The 23806-nt window shown below is 39.3% G+C and overlaps 1 protein-coding gene across 4 annotated transcripts; it reads left to right on the plus strand.

Annotated features, from left to right (window-relative positions):
- The first annotated feature begins 974 nt into the window (after positions 1-974).
- usp13 (ubiquitin specific peptidase 13) lies at positions 975-23781 on the plus strand. 4 transcript variants are annotated; one of them, XM_027013532.3, is made up of 21 exons: positions 975-1199; positions 2601-2726; positions 4352-4412; positions 5556-5677; positions 7321-7463; positions 7781-7965; positions 8187-8281; positions 8392-8582; positions 8839-8910; positions 9033-9126; positions 11088-11210; positions 14630-14783; positions 15005-15179; positions 15670-15758; positions 16234-16356; positions 17503-17529; positions 17825-17968; positions 19432-19598; positions 21193-21385; positions 21620-21704; positions 21873-23781. In XM_027013532.3, the coding sequence occupies exons 1-21, from the start codon at positions 1089-1091 to the stop codon at positions 21967-21969; spliced, it is 2577 nt and encodes an 858-aa protein (XP_026869333.3). In that variant the 5' UTR covers positions 975-1088; the 3' UTR covers positions 21970-23781. The 4 variants fall into 4 exon arrangements, with proteins under 4 accessions (XP_026869333.3, XP_035379914.2, XP_026869332.3 ...); XM_027013531.3 differs by having other exon boundaries at positions 976-1199; positions 11085-11210; XM_035524021.2 differs by lacking the exon at positions 17503-17529.
- Positions 23782-23806: the final 25 nt, after the last annotated feature.

Below are 23806 nucleotides of genomic sequence, written 5' to 3' on the forward strand. Positions count from 1 at the left end.
TATTTATAGAAAACCAAATCCAAAAGATGCAGAGCCTGACAATCCTTGATTTGGAGCATTTGCCCTTCTTTTGTTATGACAGTAGCATATGTTTTATCAATTACAGTATAGGTTGCAACTGTACAAAGGTCAGTGCAATTATGCATTACTGTATACTCATAACCTTTAAGCAGCAATTACCAATAATACAAGCCAAAACAGAGAGTCTTTGTCATTGCATTTGAGAGAAAATAAACACAGCTAGAACAAGGAGAGGTGGCCTGGATAAAATGTTTTTATCATAGTCATTGCTTTGCTTGGTTGTCCCTATAGTAGACTCAAGTTGGTATGCAAGTACATTTGATTTGGCCTGCAAGAAACTAGGGGTTTTGCTAAAACTTATGTGTCCACTGTCAGTCATCATACAGAATACAAAATTTAATGTTTTGCAAAAAATCATTCTAAAAAATAATATTCTGCTACAGACCTATGATTCATTATAGAAAGAATAAGAACACAAAGGATGCACTTGTTACTTGATTTGTAGGTGGTATATCTTGTTTATTTGTGTACAGTTTTATCTTTTTGTCATGGAAAACTAACCCGAGAAGTTAAGTAGATGTCAGTGACAATTACACCACGCCAGTATGATGCAAGATGCAGAATGTGTTTAGTAAATGCGATATGAATATCATCCGAGATTTAACAACAAATCATCTTCACAACAAATCAAACAAATAAATAGCAACGTATATTTAAATACATACTCGAACATTAGCATTACATAATAAGTCGTATATACTCATACGCTTAAAGCGCTCATACGCTTGGTACAGTAACCAATAGAAAAGCCCACAGGCCTAAATGTATTTTCAGAAACGCGAATTTCCACCAATAGGTGTTTAAGGGAATAGTGACATAAATATTGGCTCCTTTCTCAAACAAACCCGTCGTCGTCGTCCCTCACCCCGCCCCTCTGTGTTTTCGTCGTCATAACCCAGTGATCCCAGGGTCTGGATGATTTAAAAATACTATCCTCTCTTCTTCTCATTGACAGTCTGCTCCTGTGACACTCGCAGTATAGTGGTGCGGGCAGCAGGAATGCAAAGATGGCTACAGATCTGGGAGAGCTCTTGGTCCCGTACATGCCAACCATAAGAGTTCCGAGATCCGGAGACAGGGTTTACAAGAGTGAATGCGCGTTTTCCTACGATTCTCCAGTGAGTAATATGTCAAATATTTCGATGCATGGATGTTCAGACGCTTTGGCATAGCGTAGCTTTCCTTGACACGTGAGAGGCTGCGTGGTTTTATGGTCGGATCTAGGGACTCCAAGACCACCATACGCCTGAACTTGTGCGACAGCTTACGGAAATAATTAAATAAAAATACTGATGTTTACATCCTAGGAACGCTGTCCTTTGTTCAAGGCGATGAGGTTGACCATAAATCAGACGGCGACACACACACATAAAAAAACCAGCCCGGAAAGCTGCCCAGTTTGAGTTGCAATCTGCCTTACCACTAATTCCGCTAGCGACAGGGATATTTAATTCCTAATGTAACAACTTGGCTCAGTCTCTCACCAAATCTCAGTGCGCCTAACTGAGAGCATGTTCGTGCTGGAAGATGACAAAGTTATCAAAAACAGACTGCTAATATGACAATATTGCCTGTGACCTAACTATAAAAAGATTTCAGGTAATCGAGGCTTGTCGGTCAGCCACAGTGATGTGATCCTAGCCACAGTGATGTGTTATCGTCAGCTGGAAAACTAAGTAAAATGCAGTTTCTTTACAACTTTTGGAATATGTTGATTTAATGCTATAGGTCTACCCCTTAGCAATTTTAAAGGTGACTCAGCTGTTTGGAGTTCGTCATGGCAGACTATTTTTAACCCCCTCGCTGTTAAAGCTCGTGTGTCACCACGATCTATTGAGAGGTTTTTCCGAGAGTATGGACCCTCCTATTCGCGAACTGGCATTCCTACACTGATTGCATATTTTGTCTTGTTTTGAAAAACTAGTCTATACCCAAGGTGTATGTCTGTGAGTGAACAATATGTGAGCAATAGCTAAATACATCTATTTTTTTAAGTTATAAAACAATCAACAATCTACATGTGTGTTCTTATGACAAAGGCACATGGATATTAAAAGAAGTTGCAGCCACACAGTTAGTAAATAGTTTATGTGTACTCGGGGTTATTTACATTTTTATTTATTTTAAATGTTCTTCAGTTTTGTTGCTTTTTATCTTTAAGGGCACACAGATGGATCATGAACTGACTGCAGTAATTTCACATTGTAGCCCAAAAGCAGCCTACAAAATGAAATGATTGCAGTGTAGAAGATTGATATATAAAAATCTGTAGATAAGTGTAGTTTAGACGTGTGTAAATTTTACATTTCCTTATTAGCGTTTTGTTTCTCTCTTATTTGAAACTTTAATGTTATAATGTTAATTATTGATTCATAGGGAGATGACTAATGTGTTTGTTCCAAGCTTTCAAATATGATTGTTATGGTATTTATCTTGCTTCTCTGTACAATAATGCAGATAATATATGATTACCGTTGTCTTGCAGTCATGTATGTGTTTGTGTCTTTTTCACCCATGAGGAATCTGAAGGTGGGATGTATGTGTGTATGAACACATTCCTGGGCTTTGGAAGAGAGCATGTGGAGAGACATTACCGTAAAACTGGACAGAGTGTATACATGCACTTAAAACGTCACGTGAAAGAGGTAAGGAGATGTGAAATAATTAACTGCTTTTGGCATTTCAAACATTTTTAAACACCTATACATGAATTTTTAAGAAAGAGATCAGAACAAATGGCACTATGTTGACAGTGTCCAGCTGAAAAAAAACACATCTTCCTGATCACACCATCCCTGTGACTAACTGATCAAATAAGGAAAAGGACAAAACATGGTGGCTGACACACAAAAAACAAACAAACAAAAATAGAAATGATTTTAGCATGTCAGTAGTCATTCTTACTATATTTGTTAACAACTTTTAGTTGTTAGTTCCAGTTAAAATCAGTACAGTGATGTACTTAATGTGTTTGGGCTTATACACAATAACAAGATGACGGACTATTATTTAAGGGCATGAGCCCTGTGAGCCATGAGCCTCTGCCCATCACTTTGTAAGTTATCAATAGAGATTTCAAATTCAGCTAAAGTTACTGGTGTCTAATAAAAATAATTACTGTCAACAGGAACATGGGGTTTTCAGGTTAATGACATGTTCATGGAGGCGATGTGGTGTGCTTTTTATGTAGTGTATGAGTTTGTGTCAACAGACATACAATCAGTGGAAGGCAGCATGATGCTTTGGCACAAGTACCTGTTGGCAATAATTGCCTTATAAAGTGTAAAGTGTAAAACCCAACAGAGTTATATTAAATTTTATTTCACAAATTGCCTCCACCAAGTTCCTAGATATCCTGCTGTTGATTACTACAGGGCATTATTAACCAGTGATACTGTCAGAGACGAAGTCAGTCCATATGAGAGAGTAAGCGCCTGCATTTTTAAGTGCTATGCATAATTAGGTGGTAAATAAAAGGATGTGGCTTGATTGCACACATTGTCTGTCAGAAAATTGATCCATCCAACAACTATTGAGATGTATGCTAGATACTGCTAAACCATATCATAACCTATGGTACAATACAGTGCTAAAGAAAAGATGCTAAGATTCTGCTGTGTGTCATTATCTTATTGTGGTAGCAATGATTTGAAAGTCTTTAAGGTGGCCCAAATTGATTAGTGCTATTGTTATCTAATTATTCTTACAATTTACAATGGAAAATTTCAACGAAAATGTAAAAAAAAAAATCAAAGACAAAAAAAAAAGGTTTTGGCAAGTAGCAATAAATGTCAGCTAAATGCCGTGAACGAATGTGAATGAATAAATGTAAATGGTTTTCATTTACATTTATTGCCACTTCCAAAACCCCCCCTTTTTTTTTCTTTGCACTGCTTGACCACATGGGGGCAGAGAAGGTGCTGGTCAGTGGCATTATATCCATGATCTATTCAGAAACTGCTAGCTGTATTCCTGTATTTCCTGTGTCTGCTCGATCGGCAAGTGTGTCAGCGTTTTGCCTGCATTTTAATGGGAACATTTAATAACTAATATACCTCGATCAACCTTCACCTTTGCTTACATTTCTCCTCCTGCATTCCAAACAGCAAGCTTTGCATTCATGAAATTATTAGTACCATGATGGATTTGCTAACATTTTGCATAGTTTTTGCTCTTATGTTTCTGCGGTTGACAGACATCTAGGAGAGCAGTTCTTCGATAACTGCGTGTGCTGTGTGGTTTTCATAAATAATGTTGCTGTTTGCCACAGAAAGCCACAGGTGCTGCAGGAGGTGCCATGCCAAGGAGACGGAACGGAAAAGTATTTTTAGGTAAGACTACTGAAGAAGAGAGTCATAGTTCATAGCTAAATTATGGGGACAAACCCACCATTTTGTGTTTCTCGATATGTAAACCCCCCCCCCCCCCCCCGCCCCCCGTGCTGAATTACTTCAGTCCTTCCTGGTTTGGACTAAATTTAGTTCATTTATTTGTATATGCAGTTAGTAACTGTTCTAAATCTAAAGTGCCACATGTGCCCTCTGGCCTGATCCACCAGTGAGGAGGGTTGGTTTACACTGGGCCCTTGGCCATGTCACTTCCCTCCCATCAGCTGCTATGCCCTATCAACCCTTATGGCTGATGCACTTCTGCCATTGGAGGGCTGACGTAGGCTGTGGGGATAAGGTGGGCTTTATTGTAATGGTGGTTTAAGTGATAAACAAGGGCAGACCTCACACAGCTTGGGTACATTTTGACTGCATTGATTTTTCTTTCTTTTAAAAAAAATAAAAATAAAATAAAATTGTTTCTTTCGCATACAGTGCTCTGTGACCTGTTTCAGTTGTATAACCCTACATATTCATGGGAATATAACAGCATACAACATCTTTACTGTCCCCTGCCATGTCTCTGTGGGCATGGGCTGCAGGAAGTGGTTTGTTGGTGGGGCATCTTTAAACCAGCATGGTGACCTAATCACCTAATCCTCTTGTAGCTCAGAGAGAGACCCGCAAACTAAACTCAATCTAAACAGGGCAGACTTTGTCTCAATTTAGTCATAGCCAAGTCCCAGTTCAGTGCTGGCATGCGTCATCAGCAGTCTGGGAAGGTGAGCAGTGAAGGACGTCACCGCCGCTTTCGAGCTCATGATGATCAGGGATAGCTGAGCAACTTGACATGCTTTTTATGCTTTTACTGTTAAGTGTAGCATGTGTAAGTTTTGACATGGAGGTCAGAATTATGTGGTCTGCTTTTCAGATCTAAATCTAAAGCTTTAAAATACATTGGGTTTGGTATTAAGGTGAATTCACCAAATCTTTTAAAAGTCATTCTTTCTAATTCTGTGTGTAATTTTGATATTGATATTCCTAGTTGGAGCTTTTTACAAAGTCCCGTACAAGACTATGGATATGCCCCAAGGCAATTACACTGTCATATATCTGTCTGATCATCTCTCATATTTTCCTTTTAAGATTTAGAACTTAACCGTGATTTTAACGGCGATGATTATGAGTATGAAGATGAAGCCAAGCTTGTCATATTCCCAGACCACTATGAGATCCCTTTACCAAATATTGAGGAGTTGCCTGCACTGGTTAGTGAGAGTGTGTGCGCATGCTCCATGTATGCCCTGCATGCCAAAGGCCTGATGTGAGATTATAAACACTGACCTCCACTCCAGCCCAAAGCTCTCTAGTATCAGCGTCTTGACTGAAGTTGGGGAGATTTTTCAGGCAATTTTCCATTGCTGTTTTGTCATTCATACTTAGCTTCTTTAATCTGGATCAGGTGACAACCACATGTAGGAATAAAGAGATAATTGTTCTCAGAAAGGGCTGACGGTTTACCACTGGCCTTCAGACATTTGATAATCAGTCTGAAATTTCATCATGACTGCTGGATTAAAAGAACATCGTATGGTAGCAAGAGAAAATCTTTTCACTTCAGTTAAGGTAAAGTGACTTTAGAGCTTTGGGTCAAAACAGGTTACACAACCACTCAGTCACACCGGTTACCTTGCAGTCATTTTTGTAGATATTTTTGACAGTTTTGGAGGTATAAGGAAGCATAAGGCCAGGATATGGGAACTCAAGCTTAGTAGAGTTTCATCATAAACTTTAGACATTTATTATATATAATTCGACTGCCCTCTGGTTTCTTTCCTCCTTTCTGTGTGACTGTGGGTTTGGTGCTGGGACATATTAGGACACACTGATGTTATTGTGTGTACACTGTACATAGACTAAATAAACGTCTCCACACACAAAGTGTAAGCCAGGTGTTTGTGAGGAAGGCTGTTTCAGTGCTGACGTTTTAGCAGTTCATTTTCTGATTTTGTATGAAGTAATATGTCTGAGCAGTGAACATAAGCAATGTTTCAGTGTAAAGAAGCAAAACTGGATAAATTTGTTGTTGCTGCTAAAGATTTTGAATGCTAGAATGAGTGTTCAGTTGATTTATATGGTTTGGAAGCTGTGAATATAAGAGTTATTGTCTCTAGAGGTTGACACCTATGCAGGCACAAGTATCAGATTTTTTGCATTATCTTTTCTCTATTTTTGGTTGTTGTTGAGTTTATTTATAAATGGTAGATGGTAATTATAGAGATGGTCTTTCTAAATCCCTTTAAATAGAAGTGACATGTTCAGTAACCTTTGGCGCATGGCAACATTTGGGATAAGTAGTTTGAAAGACGGGAATGAAAACGAGAATTCTTTGTACATGCGACATTCTGGTGACCAATAGAATGTTTGCAGCTGCACCTGTAGATTCAAAACGCTTGCCGCTGATGAGCTTTCATTGTTCCCTCACATTATGCAGACAGGCCTACTTTAGTTATTTTCAAGTATGCATTACTTATCTTCAGTTCTTGAGCTGTGGTCACTGATCACATTTCCCACTGGATGCACTAATGCTGGGCAGATTGTGTTTTTCACCTCAATCAGAAGGCTATATGCACATACTGTTTGCATGTTGATATGAGGTGTGAAGAGGTTCTATGACTATGTGCATGAAACAGAATAGTACTTCATAGACTGGGTTGTTCATTAACAGCATGGTGTGCTTACTTTTGTAGTTTAACTTGGCTGTTAAGAATTCAGGCATGGCTTCATTGCTTGATAGATGACTATGTCTGTACATCACTGGCAGACTTATAAGCTCCTGTGTGGTGTTGGTAATATTTACAAGTGGGTTTCTGTCCTATTCAGGTTACAAGTGGGTTTCTGTCCTATTCAGGTGACTATTGCTTGCGATGCTGTACTTAACGCTGGATCTGCATACAAAAAGCAAGAGGCGGATTCCTGGGAGGAGGAGCTTCAGGTGTCCAAACATGCTAGAAGTCTCAGACAACATGACAGTGGGGTTCGAATTCCCCCCAGGTTAGTCACATGGGGGTCCAGTATCAGATGAACTTTAGCTGGCACTCCGATGTTTGCAGTTGGCTAGGTTCAGAAACCCCCCGTTAAGCTGATACGCTAGCTTGCTGTCGGCATAGCTAATGTTCAGTGCTTAAGTATCGGGAAATCCCCCAATCCAAAAAGATCCATATCTGGGATAGATTTTGCCCATTGTTAGGATTTTTGGACAGGACCTGAGGCAAAATAACATCCTATACAGAGAGAAGCCAATCCTTTCCTGAGATATGAGACTTCTCCCATTTATAAATGTCTTCATTGCGTTTGCCCTGTGCATGTAGTGGCTGGAAGTGTGCCAAGTGTGAAATGAGAGAGAACCTATGGCTGAACCTGATGGATGGCACTGTCCTCTGTGGGAAATGGTTCTTTGATGGAAGTGGAGGGAACGGACATGCCCTTGAACACTACAGAGAAACCAACTTCCCTCTGGCTGTCAAACTGGACACCATCACCCCAGATGGAGCAGGTCAGTGCCTCAGACCAAATGTTAGGTGCAAGGTGTAAAATGAGTTATTATTATTCAGAATTGTAGTTCACATTCTTGTAAAGGTGAGTGAAAGCTGCAAAAGTAATTATATTATATAAGTAATTCATATGAGATCTAGCAGTGGATTTGGCTTGTTGGGGGCTTACATTGTCAATAATAGGGACATTTAAAGCTTCTTTGCTTTTAAACATCTTTTACAGATGTTTATTCCTTTGATGAAGAAGAGGCAGTACTTGACCCCTACATAGCAGAACACTTGTCACACTTTGGAATAGACATGCTGAAGATGCACAGGGTGCGTTGATTCTTAGTTTGGCCTTTCGTTTCAGTCAAGTGCCCACTCCTGTGTGATGTGCGCTACTTTTCCATATCGAATCGAAGTGACCGAATGGCCATGTCCCGCAGACCGAGAACGGCAACCACACGGACAACCATGTGCAGACCCGAGCCAGTGAGTGGGAGGTCATCCAGGAGTCAGGTCTAAAGCTGAAGGCAGTCTATGGATCAGGGTTTACAGGCATCAGAAACCTGGGAAACAGCTGCTACCTCAGCACCACTATGCAAGTCGTCTTCAGCATTGCAGAATTCCAGAGAGCGTAAGTGCTCAGAATCTTACACTGCTCCTCTTCTGTCTGTCTCTGTGTGAACTCATCCTGTCTGATTCTGCTTGTGTACTTAAGCATTAGGAACAAGTACAATATATGTTTGATATTTAGTGTTTTTCATAATGTTAATTAAGAGGCAGTGTTAAATGTCTTTGGCTAATGTATAATACTTTTTCTTTAGGAATGTAGAATAGTCTCATACTTTAACAGTGATTGCTGAGAGATATTTTTTAAAATTTTTTTCTAGGTATGTGGGGAATCTACAGAGAATATTTGACTATTCACCGCTTGATCCTACCCAAGACTTCAGTACACAGATGTAAGCAAAAACGTTACAGCATTTATAGTTCTGGCCTGTGGATAAATGACTGTTGCTCTTCTGTACAGAACAGCTAATTGACATGGTATGTTGAGTGCTTTGTTTGTGTCTATATCCACTAGGGCAAAACTGGGTCATGGACTTCTTTCAGGCCTGTATTCCAAACCTCCAATCAAATCAGAACTCATTGAACAGGTGATGAAAGAAGAATACAAGGTATTTGACTTGGTCTGTCTTGCTTAATATTTGGCTTACACATAGGGCATCAGATAGAATGTAGCTGAAAACTTAATGAGACCTACCTAGAGGTGAAGGCTACAGTGTGATTCTGTAGCTTTACCCCAATTAACCTAACATACACTAACATGCACTGCCTGGCCAAAAAAAACCTCACCACCTGGATTTAACTAAGCAAATAGGTAACAGCCTCCCATTTGATAATTACTGCATGGATGATTATGTTTCAGCTGGCCACAAGTTATTAACCCTAACTGATGCAGTGAGTGGCTTCTTAGTTGTTAAACAACCATGTCGAAAGACACATCCTGTGGTCGTCGAAAAGATGTTAATTTGTTTCAGAAGGGTCAAATTATTGGCATGTGTCACGCAGAGAAAACATCTAAGGAGATTGCTGAATCTACTAAAACTGAACTGTCTAACGCATTTATTAAAAAGTGGAAGGACAGTGGAGAAACGTCATCTTCGAGGAAGGAATGTGGTGGGAAAAATTTTTGAATGGTCACGATCGGCGATCACTTAAACGTGTGGTAAAATCAAATCGTAGAAAAACCAAAGTAGAATTCAGGGATATGTTTAATAGTGAACGTAAGAGCATTTCCACATGCACAATACAAAGGGATCTCAAGGGACTGGGACTAAACAGCTGTGTAGTCTTAAGAAAACCACTTGTCAGTAAGGCTAACCGTCAAAAACGGCTTCAGTTTGCTAGGGAGCATAAAGATTGGACTCTGGAGCAATGGAAGAAGGCCATGTGGTCTGATGAGTCTAGATTTACCATGTTCCAGAGTGATGGGCACATCAGGGTAAGAAGAGAGTGATGCACCCATCATACTTCTTGCCTACTGTACAAGCTTGTGGGGGCAGTGATATGATCAGTTAGTCAGGTCTAGGTTCAGCAACGTTATGTGTCCAAAGAATGGGGTCAGCTGACTATCTGAATATACTGAACGACCAGGTTATTTCATCAATGGATTTTTCTTCCCTGATGGCAGGGGCATATTCCAAGATGACAATGCCAGGATTAATTGGGCTCAAATTGTGAAAGAGTAGTTCAGGGAGCATGAGACATCATTTTCACACATGAATTGGCCACCACAGAGTCCAGACCTAAACCCCATTGAGAATCTTTGGGCAGCGCTGGAGAAGATTTTGCACAGTCATCCAAATCTCATCATCAATACAAGATCTTGGGGGGAAAAATTAATGCAACTCTGGACAGAAATAAATGTTGTGACATTGCGGAAGCTTGTGGAAATGATGCCACAGCGAATGCGTGCCATAATCAAAGCTAAAGGCGATCCAACAAAATATTAGTGTGTGACCTTTTTTTGGCCAGGCAGAGTATAACATACATATAATATATATTATAACATACATATAATACAATTATCCCAAGTACTATGCATTCACAGGACATGTAAGATCACACTCCCGTGTCAGATTAACAATAAACACAATGCTTATGAAGTTTACTGATGCTGTAAATGGAATAGTCATGATAAATGAACAAGCTTTATGGCATCTTGAGTCTTTTATAACATCTGAAATGTTCAAGATGTTAAATCACAAATGACTAATCATACCAGTGTACAGATTGCAATGTTATATTTGTTGTGTTGGTGTTAAATTGGTTCCACATGTTTCTCTGTGTATTTTTTAGACTTAACATCCATTGTTCATCACATTTTTTAACAGTGTAGAAAAGTCTATTAAGTACGTACAGTTCTGTGGAATATATATATATATATATATATATATATATATATATATATATATATATATATATATATATATATATATATATATATATATATAACAGATTGATTAAAAAATTCTGGGGAAAAAAATTCTATTATTATTATTAACAGCTGTTCTGTAGCTAACAGCTGTTCTGTAGCTAACTCCTAATGGCTAACCACCTGTTTCTTTTGTAGCAGCAGCACAAAGCAATTTCTCCGAGGATGTTCAAGGCTCTGGTCAGCAAAGGCCACCCAGAATTCTCCTCCAACAGACAGCAGGACGTCCAAGAATTTTTCCTGCATTTTATCAACATGGTAGAGGTATCTTCTTTCCCTATTGTGTTTCCTTTTAATTAAAGCTAAAATGTAAAATGTTACTGTTATTACAGTTTTTGTAAGCTGAAACACTGGAGTTGTAGTTTCCAAGGTTCATCTAAACCTTCTTCTGTCACATGAAAACTCTTGGACTTCTGTCACTTGGCTATGGTTTCAGAAGGCACTTCCATATCCCAGTGCTGCCAGACGTGCACTTGTGCCCAGAAGCGACTTTCTCAACCAAGTTAAAATTAGAACCCCCTATCAGTTAACACAAGTCACACAGAGCTTCCTATTTACCTTCCCTAAATGACCTATGCTCAGAATGATTGTCTCTAAAACTTTTCCAAGAAACATCAACAAATATTTGTTGTAAATATTCTTACAGCAATACACGTTTTATATTTAACTCAGTACAATATATTTTAATTAAAGAGCAGTTCATGTCTGCATAGTGTGTTTGGCTGCATTTGCTCTTTGGGGAAAAAAAATTCCTGACAAGGTCAAGACAGAGCCGAGTTTTCAGAGAAGGTTCAGCGCTGAGCAGAGTGGCCTGGTTTATTTGTGGAATCGTGGACAGTACGTTGTCCTTACACTGCTCAGCTCCCTGCTATGGCCAACTAGCTGTGCTGTTGCAGTTCTGTTGGGGCCAAAATATAAGTGGTATATTTCTGTAAAGCCTTAGAATAGAGACTGCTGCAACTTGTCTCCTTTCAAGATGTCCTTGGTGAACTTTTGATCTGGATATATTCATTGGCTATATAGATATTTAAAATCATAGTAAAGTACACAAAGTTTCCAGAGAAACAACATTTCAGGCAGAGGTCCTTCATCAGCTGTGCAAGCAAAGTGTTTTTATATATATATATATATATATATATATATATATATATATATATATATATATATATATATATATATATATATATATATATATATATATATATATATATATATATATATATATATATAGCATTTATTTATATATATATATAAATATATATATATATATATATAGCATTTATTTATATATATATATAAATATAAATGCTATATATATATATATATATATATATATATATATATATATATATATATATATATAGCATTTATATATATGCAGATTTTGCAAATTCAACAAGTTTTGTAAATAATTTAGAGTAGCATTTATTAATATTAATTAATTAATTAATATTAATAGATGCCTAAATATTACAAACAAAAATATTGCTCAATTAAATTATAATATATTTTAAACATAAAAATTAGGGTCAATTATTATTCAACCCCTAGGTTTAATATTTTGTGGAATAACCCTTGTTTGCAATTAGAGCTATTATTCATTTTTTATAAGACCTGATCAGGCCGGCACAGGCCTCTGGACTAATCTTGGCCCACTCCTCCTTGCAGATCTTCTCCAAGTTGTTTAGTTTCTTTGGGCATCTCTTGTGCACTTTGATCTTGAGCTCCTTCCACAAGTTTTCAATTGGGTTAAGGTCAGGAGACTGACTAGGCCACTGCAACATCTTGATCTTTTCCCTCTTAAACCAGGCCTTGGTTTTTTTGGCTGTGTGCTTGGGGTCGTTGTCCTGTTGGAAGATGAAATGATGACCCATCTTAAGATCCATGATGGAGGAGTGGAGGTTTTTGGCCAAAATCTCCCGGTAGGCTGTGCTATCCATCTTCCTATGGATGCGGACCAGATGGCCGGGGCCCTTGGCTGAGAAGCAGGCCCACAGCATGATGTTGCCACCACCATGCTTGACTGTAGGGATGGTATTCTTGGGATCGTATGCAATGCCATCCTCTCGCGAAACGCCCTGGTTGGGGTCGGCACCAAAGACCTTGATCTTGGTCTCATCAGACCAGAGAACCTTGAACCAGTCTGACTCAGAGTCCTCCAAGTGATCATGAGCAAACTTTAGATGGGCCTTGACATGATGCTTTGAAAGTAAAGGTACCTTATGGGCTCACCTGGAATGGAGACCATTGCGTTGGAGTATATTACTTATGGTATTTATTGAGACCAATGTCCCCACCGCCATGAGATCTTCCCGGAGCTCCCTCCTTGTTGTCCTTGGGTCAGCCTTGACCGTTCGGACAAGCCTGCCCTCAGCACGAGAGGAAACTTTTTTAAAGGCTGTCCAGGCTGTGGAAGGTTAACAGTAGTTCCATAAGCCTTCCACTTCTGGATGATGCTCCCAACGGTGGAGACAGGTAGGCCCAACTCCTTGGAAAGGGTTTTGTACCCCTTGCCAGCCTTGTGACCCTCCACAATTTTGTCTCTGATGGCCTTGGAATGTTCCTTAGTCTTTCCCATGTTGACCATGTATGAGTGCTGTTCACTTGTTTGGGGAGGGGCTTTTATAGTCAGAAAAGGTGGGAAAAAACAGATAATTAATCCAAGCATGTGAAGCTCATTGTTCTTAATACCTCAATTACTTCTTAATACTTGAGGGAACCAAACAGAATTTTGGTGGTTAGAGGGTCAATGATTATTGAACCCCTCAGGTAAACTTTGCAAAATTAAAAAATAAATAAATAAACAGAGAAATAAAATTCTTTTCTTGCTGCAGTACATTTCACATGTCCAGGCCCATCTACAGTCCAAATTTCACAATGCTAAGTTAAGGTAGGCTGTAAACAATGAACGATGCTCAGTTGGTATTAATGGACCCAAAGTCTGCCAAGAAAATATCCCCCACACCATTGCATGACTACCACCAGACTGAATTATACTTTTATGTTGTTTACGCCAAAATCTGACCCTACCATCCAATGTAGCAGCAGAGATTGAGACTCATCAGACCGGGCAACATTTTTCCAATCTTCTAATGTCCATTTTTGGTGAGCATGTGCAAATTGTAGTCTCAGTTGCCTGTCCTTAGCTGAGAGGTATAGACCACCTGGTGTGGTCTGCTGCTGCTGTAGGCCATCTGCTTCAACAGGTGCATTCAGAGAAGCGGTTGCAACAAATGGTTATTTGAGTTACTACTGACTTTATATCAGCTCGAAACAGCCTGGCCATTCTCCTCTGACCTCACTGGATATTTTCTTTTTGACAAAACACTAGAGATGTCTGTGCATGAAAATCCAGGTAAATCAGCAGTTTTCAAAATACTTAGATTAGCCCAAATAGCACCAACAACCACATCATGTTCAAAGTCACTTAAATGGCTTTCTTTTCCATTCTGATGCTCAGTTTGAACTTCAGCAGGTTGTCTTGACCTGGTTTACATGCCTAAATGCATTGAATTGCTGCCATGTCATTAGCTGATAAGATATTTGCATTAACAAGCAGTTAAACAGGTGTACATAATTGTGTGGGTGGGTGCGTATACAAAATAAATGATTAGTAGATTAGTAGTAGGAATTTTCACTAGAGCTCATCTGTACTATAAATTAACTTGCATAACTTTCTCCAGAGGAACAGTACTGGATCAGAGAACCCCAGCGATGTGTTTCGTTTCATCATAGAGGAGCGTATCCAGTGTTGTCAATCACAGAAGGTGCGCTACTCTCAGAGAGTGGACTACCTCATGCAGCTTCCTGTACCTGTGGAGGCTGCCACCAACAGAGGTACTGCATTCCATGTCACTTCTTTTCATTGTGGAGAATAGCATGTGTGCGAAATTGATACAAACGATGCATCTTCTATCTTATCCCTCCAACCTTGTGGCGCACAGATTTTTGTGTGGTACCTTTCTGAAAGTGTCGGTGCTTACTCTGATCTTGAGTCAAATGCTGTCTGCTGTGTGAGGTGGCTGTTAGGGCCTTAGTCATATTTATGGTTATTGCAGAGGAGATGATTGCATACGAGATTAAGAGGAAGGATGCAGAGGAGAACATGCGAGCTCCCCCAGAGCCAGTGAGGGCCCATGTCCCCTTCACTGCTTGTCTGCAGGCGTTCGCAGAACCAGAGAATGTTCCGGAGTTCTGGAGCCCCGCACTGCAGGCCAAATCGGCTGGAGTGAAGTAAGCAAGGTTCTGGTATAAAGCTCTTCCAGTCTAGAAGACTGAGCTCAGAGGACAGTGCTCTGATAATGCTCAGTCTTTTTAAGGATTAGTACATGTAACGGATCACCTTCATTTTAGTTAAATGCCATACATGTTAGTGTAAAATTAGCTTTGTTAAACAAGTCTGCAGAATGTTAAAATCTGAACATTACTCCATCCTTGTGAAAAAAGTTGTTAAGTGAATGTTGATCTGGAAAAAGCTGCTAACACTGATGGCTACTCAGAGTGAAGTGACTTCATCCCTTTGTTTTTGAATTTAAAGATGTTAATGCAAGCATCAGTTCAGTTTTCCAATATATAAAACTTGAGTTGAGTTGTAGCAAGTTGGGGAATCTTTTTTATAATTTATCAGACATTTTCCAACTTAATGCCTTAATTGGGGTTAATGATATTTAAGCCTATTGCCTTATCTAACTATTTTATTACTTTTTTGTTTGTTTGTTTTTAGGACTTCACGATTTGCATCCTTCCCTGACTATATGGTCCTGCAGCTCAAAAAATTCACATTTGGACTGGACTGGGTTCCAAAGAAGTTAGGTGTGTAAAACCATTTGTTTTTTATGCTTGTAAAAGTTCATAAGGATACAGTATTTGGTTTAATTCTGCCAGGGTCTTTATTTTCTGCAAAAATTATTTTTATTTTGTTTTATTATTTTTACCTATAGTTATATTTTTGTGTCCTAAGCCATCTGACTTAAGCGGAGTAGTGTTTTTATTGCCTCATGTTTTGTTGCATAATGGTTGGCATCTGTGTCTGCCCATCGCATATTCTCTTGTGCAGTTCAGACCAATCACATGTAGCTAAGCTACTTGAGCAATACAACCTGCTTAAAAGACTATCAGTTTGCAAAACTTAATCGCTTAGCCTATGCTTTGTAGCGGCAATTACACTTCTGTCCTGCAGAGGGCACTGTGGCTCTATAGCTTACTTTGCTCGCTTGTGCACATTAGCATGTTAAATTCTGTACAAAGTAGTTTACGTCATATTTGTTCTGGTATATTGTCTGCACAGATGTTTCTGTAGATGTGCCTGATTTTTTGGACTTGAATCGGTTCCGATCCATTGGGCTACAAGCAGGAGAAGAAGAACTGCCTGACCTCATGCCTCCTATTGTCATTCCTGAGGACACAAGAGGTAACATTTAAGCATATTTTATGCAACTTGTAGACTATATTTCATACTGAAAGGTTATTTCAAAGTGCTTTACATAAAGAATATTAAAACACACACACACACACACACACACACACACACACACAATGAGTGAATATATAAAATCCTACAAACAAAACAGTAGCTAAAATTATACTTAAGCACTTCAGAATCCTCCAGGACGATGCAGAAACCACTTCCCTTTTTAAGGACCCTCCACTAATCTACAGACGAGACAAAAGCATCAAAGACATGCTCGTCAAGAGTGAGAGAAATGATCACTCAAATAATGGCTGTGGTACTGTAGCCTGCAACCGCTCTAGATGTGGTACATCTAAAATTATTAACACAGCCACTGAAGGAACTAGCACATAAGGATCAATTGTCATCCCCCATTCCTCCTCAAGCATCACGGCGGGAGTTGTCTACTGTGTTACTTGTAAGAGATGTAATCAGCTTTAAATCGAAGAAACCAACAGAAGGCTTGCTGATCTGTTTGTTGAACACTTTTGGACCATCAGAATTAAGGATTTGTCTTTTCCAGTTGCAAGGTATTAATACTAGTGGCATGGTATTAATACTAATAGGCACTGCATTAATGACACATCTGTTTGTGTTGCCAGTTGTTGCTATGACAGCAATGAAATTAGGAAACTCAAAGAAAAAGAACTCAGCTACACTCTTTGAACTTTAGAACCCCATGGAATGAATGTTATGATTGAAACATCTACTTTTTCATAAATAAACTGGCTCCTCCTGCTAGTAATTCAGAAGCACTGTGCTTGCTCAGCTGATGTATTCAAAATTGTGTGTGTTTGTATATATGTGGGTGTGTTTAAAAAAAACAAAAACCGCGCACACATTTATATTTATATTTATATATATATATGTGTGTGTGTGTGTGTGTGTGTGTGTGTGTGTGTGTGTGTGTGTGTGTGTGTGTGTGTGTACATGATTGAAATAGACCTATACTGGACTGCACCAAATTCAAAGGCCTCTTGCGAGGCCTATATGCAGTGCTGTGTTTCTGACTGTGCTCTTTTTAGTGCATTTAGATCATTTCAGTTCAATGTTTTATCACTGGATGAATGTATGGTGTTTCATAAAGGATCTCTCCTTTATTTCCAGACAGCTCGATGAATAATTCTTTGGAATGTAAGTGTCTATTTAAAAAAAAAAAAAAAAAAAAAAAAAGTTTATTTATTTTTTGCGAACTCACACATTCCACTACTCAAGAAATAGATACATGTTTTTATTTATTTATCTTCCAGAAATGTTGAATGCTTACGTTACTTGAAATAGTTGTGTGTTGTTAGTTTGCATGCCCAGATGCACTACTTAAGAAATAAATCTTCCATGAGTAGTACTTTACCTTTAATGAGGCCCAAAGAGAGAATAAACATGGCTGCTTCCATGTAGGCTGTAAGGCAATCTTTCTTTTGTTTCTCAGCTCCAGAAATAGACGAATCCTCCGTGATGCAGTTGGCGGAGATGGGCTTTCCCCTGGAGGCGTGCCGAAAGGCAGTGTACTACACCGGGAACATGGGAGCTGAAATGGCCTTTAATTGGATCATCGCTCACATGGAGGAGCCAGGTAGTACTTCTGCGTGCTGTTCGACAGCTCCCCTCTTACAGATGTCTCTCATGTGTGCCGTATATATAATGTGCCAGAGTTATTAGTAAGGAAAGACATAAACAAGCCTAATTAATTTGCAAGGTGATTGGCTGGTTTTGCCTCTATAGAAAACCAGTGGACTTCCAATTTGTGTTTTGCTTTATATGCCCTAGATTACTTAGGATGCCTGAATTACAAAACCATCTCAAAGGTGCTGTTTCAGAAGTGGTTGAGTTGCATTCTGTTGCAGGGACCTGTGCAATTGATACGGCTGTCTTTGGGTTGGGAGGGCAGAAGTGTTATTGTGAGCATGTTCGTTTCTAGAACCACATAAAGTGTCACTTGGGGCTGGGTTGTAATTGGTAGGCAGTGTAATACAGTGTTTACCACATGTTAATTGTGAGAGTGTTAATAAAGTCAATAAAAAGGCAGTCCCAAGTGACACCTTGTGGGGGCTTTGTGGCAAATTTTGCTAGAGTAATGTTTAAATATAATCAAGGAAGAGAGGAGCTCTTCACCTTGCATACTCCTGATCAATTCAATTCAATTTATATAACAACCACTGGCACACAGCAACTTTACTAGGGCTTAAATGAAAAGGAATTATAGTTTGTTTACTTAAGCATCACTATTTAAAAAAAAGTACTTTTTATTAGACAAAACCTATTTAAAATATTCTTCTTGCATGTTACTGACAACGTAAATTTTGTGCGAGTGCATTCACTTTCTGTGTACGTTCTGAGCTTGGCCCCAGAGGAAGCGGGCATCTGTTTTTTATCACCACTCCCAGCCCTGTCAGCGAGAGCCCTGTGTGTGGTGTAATCCTCACACTTCCATGTCACCTGTGTGCTGAGCCATGTCCACCCGCGGCTCACGTTTTCCCGCCCCAGATAAGCAACCTTCCGAGATCCAGACAAGGCCAGAACAAGCATGAGAGCAGAGTCTGCGGAAAATATGACCCCGTTAGACCCCACCCCACCCCACCCCCACCCGTCTGGCTCACATCTGCCTCACTCTGACAGCTGGGCCTCTAAGTCTGGAGCTCTCAGCTTCTGTCACATATTTATCTCAGGTTGTAGAGCTCTTTCTATGTGTGACTCATCTGGTGTCAGTTTAACACAGGGGTATAATACTGCCAGTCCCCTTGTAATGAATCTAATGCTCCAAGGTTGTAGTCAGATCATGCAGTGTGTGTTAATTGTGTATACCCATCGGTTTGTTTACAGTTGTACAGTTCCCCAGGACGTCTTGATCCCCCACTCCTTGTTTATATAAACGTGTATGATACATGAGGAGCATATTGCCTGAGGTTCCAGACTACAGCCTGCACTACACAGCAGCATAGTCCAGAGTTTCTATATGCAACAGCAATCTTCACTGTACACAGATGGACTGTGCCTGTTGACAGATGGCTTTTGCTTAACCGGTTGCGTTTTCTGCAGACTTCGCTGAACCTCTTGCAATTCCGGCATACATGGAGCCCGATCTGCCCAGTTCCAGCCTGGCCACTGCCAGTCCTCTGGACAATCAGCCCCCAGAGGAGAGCGTCGCCATCCTCACCTCCATGGGCTTCCCCAGACACCACAGCATCCGTGCCCTGAAAGCCATGGTGAGTGCACTGCCTGCTGGCCAGCCTCCCTCCTGTATTCTATACAGGGGACTGTGTTGGGCTGAAAAATATTTTCTGAAGAATTTTGATGAGTTAGGACATTTGTGATTTAGTCTTTATAATTTTGATTGAGGGTTATATACATTTATGGCATTTAGCTGACATGTTTATCCAAAGCGACTTACAATTATGAGTACAACTTGAGCAATCGAGGGTTAAGAGCCTTGCTCAGGGGCCCAACAGTGGCAACTTGGCAGTGTTCCCTTTACAAGTCAAGTACCTTAACCACTGAGCTACCACTGGCCTATATAATGCCTCTCTTTTAAATTAATATAAACTATTACATAGATAAAACTAAATTGTTGTATTCTTCATCTAAGGGCATATATATTATGCCTAAATGCGTAAGGTCATTTTGATTCTGGCACCAGTGAAGTTTCTTTAAATAGTCTTAAATTAGGCCCTCGTGTTCTCATATTACACAGACCATAACACGTCCAGACAAGTCATTAGTGCTGCTGGTAGATACACACTGGGCAAGTATTAGGCATTCCTGTTTTTAAACTACTTGACTCAACCTCTTGTACTGTTGATGCACTGCATATTTTTTTGTTATTTTGTAGTTCACGATTCCTACTTTACAACTGCGTTGTATTTATTTAGCTTCTTCGTATTATTTGAATATGCTATTCACCCCTTGGATCAGTGTAAGCTTATTATACTAGAAAATATCATATTAGAAATTACATTTTGTTTCTTACTTTTGCTCTGAATTGATGATATGGAATTAATGAAAAACATCACATGTACAATAATAGATAAAGTTGGTGTTGGGCATCTATTAGACCTTGCTAAATTCCAAACAATATTTTAAATTACAGCCTGTTCACTTGAAACTATGCACTTATTGTGATGCAGATGTTGATATAAATGAAAAGGTGCATTGTGCATTTTTCTAAATAGCATACAAGTAAGAATATTGGAATGAATTTCATGATGCCATTTGTAATCTTCTTTTAAGAGCACTTTATTTATGTGCAAAGTGACCTGCGAGTTTGTGTGTTCCACCTCTCACTTCAGAAACAAAAGCATTCTGGTATTGGCTTTTGTCTTGAAACTACATGATCTGGTTTGATCTTGTTTTTGTTTCCTTTAACAAGGTGAGCCATGGTGGGGTGGGGACAGAGTGGGGTGTGTGCCATAGCAGGGCCTCCACAGGGCAGGTCAATAAACACCTAGGAGGAGGTGTGACCTAGACAGCCCATGTTGGGCCAGAAAATGAGAAGACGCCAGGAAACAGTCGCATCTGCTGTGAATCATGAGCCTTTCTCACACTAAGGCCCATGTCTGAACAAGGCTTTTCGGAGGACTCCAAATGAATGTAGTTGTGGCCTGTTCAGGGTTGTTGCCAGAGGATATTTATGGCTTGTACTGTTGAGAGACAAAGGATTTTTGACTGATTTGTTGTCTTGCCCATGCTAAGAAAGGATATTAGAATTTAAATGCTTAGAATATATTAGAACATTGTAAAGAGTGACTTTTATGTGTAATTCAAAAATTGGAACACCTGGCCATCTTTTTTTTCTGATTATAGAATAATAACTTGGAACGGGCACTGGACTGGATCTTCACTCACCCAGAGAGTGAGGAGGAGAGTGCGGGCATATCTGACATGATTGACAGTGAGCCCAAAGACACTAGTTTCTCCAACACCAATACACACAGTGACTCCATGCTGTCCCCAGACCAGGGCCTGTCCAGCCCCCGTGTCCGAGATGGCCCTGGACGTGAGTCCCCGCCCTAGCGCGCACACACACACACACACACACACACACACACACACAGAGCGAGACAGACAGACAGACAAGGCCTTCACATCAACCCTGCTGCATACACAGAGCAACACTAGGAGCAGAAATCCTCTCTGCATGGAAAAGGGCATTGTGATGTCTGCATGTGCTGCTGAGTGCACCTGCTTCTCTAGAGGCCATGCTTTTTAACCCCATTTTTTTTAACTGTAGGATATGAACTATTTGCCTTCATAAGCCACATGGGAACATCTACAATGTCTGGTCATTATGTATGTCATATCAAAAAAGAAGGAAGGTAAGTTTGTTTGTTTGTTTTTTTCTCTTTTACAGTTTGTTACATATGATTTATGTTTGAATTCAAATGATTAGAAGCTTAGTTAGAAACTGAATGTTGTTGCTCTCAGACGATGTGTGCAAAATCAACTGGTCCAACCATCTTGTATGTTCTCTGCCTCTGCCATAGATGGGTGATTTACAACGATCATAAAGTATGTTTGTCAGAAAGACCCCCAAAAGACTTGGGCTACATGTATTTTTATCGACGCCTGTCCAGCTGTTAGAGCTGGACATTCCAACTTTACAGCAGCACAGCCTATCAGACTTGGAGGAGGAAGACACAGCTGGCTGCTAGAGTGCTGAGGCAGGAGAGAGACCCTCTCAACCCCCAGCTCAAAGGCTCACCCACTACCGGCATGGTCGAAAAGGGCAGTGAAATGTGTTTGTTCGGCCTGCGTGCTTGTTTATCTGTTTACTGTTGATTTGTTAAAAGTAATGTATGTTCTGTAACAAAGGTACAGAGAGATGTGTGCAATTTTGTAGTATGCATATTATTGTCCTAATAATATATATATTCACAAATTTTTTTTTTCTCTTGTAATGCATTGAGTTACTGTGCCAGTATTTTTCAAGAGGTACATTTTAAAATTTATTTTGAAAATGCAAATATGTGCCTGGAAATGGAAGTATTGCTACTGCCAAACCAGAAAACTGCTGTAAATGCAGTTCATTCTATATCCTTTAATTTTTGGGATGAGCACTGGAACACCTTACTATGTACTTTTAAGGTATGCACAAAGAAACAAAACCAGTCAAGGTACTGAGGTTCCTACGAACTTGGGGGAACTTCATGGAAAAAAGGAGTGTAATGATGGTACCCAAATCACAAATGACTAATATGATAGTCATAGAAGAAATGTCAAATATGGAAACGTCTACTTTGTTTCATTGTAGGGTTGAAATAATGAGCTGGAACAGTCCTGACATATTCTTGATATTTTGAATAATTGAGACAGATTTATATTTTATCTTGAAAAGCATTAGCACAAAGGTAATTGAGTCATGTAGAGTTTAATCTTGGTCAGCGTTATTCGATAGGTAAACATGCCAACGATTTTGTTGAGCAATAGTAAAGTGCTATACTCTCATGACCTCTTCAAGTTTGTCTGACTGGACAGTCACTATAGCTTTTCCCCTATCTCATTTGACCCTTTCTTATTACAAAGGCATTACCAAACTGTTTTGTAACCAGTAACTAAGCAATATGTAGTGGTAAGTGGATCTGTATTTCTGTCATCATATGCAGGTGTCTTCTACAAAACTCACATGTCAGTCTACAGGTACTACAGGGCTGTGCACATTGAATGTACTGTTTATGGTGCTCAGTAATACCAAATCTCTCATCAATTTGCTGTTTTGTGCCACTTTTTCTGGTCACTTCCCCATGTTTTTTATTAAAGCATAGAATAAGATACAGACTCCAGTTAATCAACTACAATACTGGCTTTAAATACTTTAGTAATGAAGGATTTGTACTATTAATATGTAAAGACTTTAGCACATAATTTAAACTAAACAACATTAAAAAAAAATTTTTAAAAATAAAAAAATCTTTTCTTTCTTTCTCTTCCTCTCTGTCAAAGATGGCTTGAGAGCTGAAGGATGTGGCGTCACAAGCTCGTCAGCTCTGTGTTTCCCCCTCGTCTGTCCATTTCCCTTTGTGAAGGGTGATGCACCTACCGCCTTCTATAACATGCCTTGACGTTCTCTGCACTAAAACTCAGAAACTAGTCATTTTGTGTTTTTAAATGTATAGTTGATCTTTCATGATTTATCCATTTTGTCATGTTTTTCTAGGTACTGAATGTCAAATGATGCAAGATTTTTATTTGTTCCTTTTGCAAAAAAGTGTGCCGACTCATACAGACATTATAATGATTTACACAGCTTGTCTAAATTTTTTAATGGCTCTTCCTATCCAAATAATACTTCGGACAAACCATTATTAAGGTAAATGTGGGTGTGTTCACAGTCAAGGACTGTCCAGTCGTACACCTGATTCATGTTTGAATTATTCAATAAACCACATAATTGTTCATTTCTGTCATTTTTTCATATTTT

Source organism: Electrophorus electricus, chromosome 7 (genome assembly GCF_041902795.1).
Source record: "Electrophorus electricus isolate QZ-2024a chromosome 7, ASM4190279v1, whole genome shotgun sequence".
Lineage (NCBI taxonomy): Eukaryota > Metazoa > Chordata > Actinopteri > Gymnotiformes > Gymnotidae > Electrophorus > Electrophorus electricus.

Bases quoted from the DNA above. Each gene is read 5' to 3' on its own strand.
- usp13 (XM_027013531.3), top strand. From the start codon at position 1,089: ATGGCTACAGATCTGGGAGAGCTCTTGGTCCCGTACATGCCAACCATA. The intron at 15,180-15,669 runs GTAAGCAAGGTT...GTTTGTTTTTAG, and splicing joins GCCAAATCGGCTGGAGTGAA to GACTTCACGATTTGCATCCT. The intron at 19,599-21,192 runs GTGAGTGCACTG...TTCTGATTATAG, and splicing joins TCCGTGCCCTGAAAGCCATG to AATAATAACTTGGAACGGGC.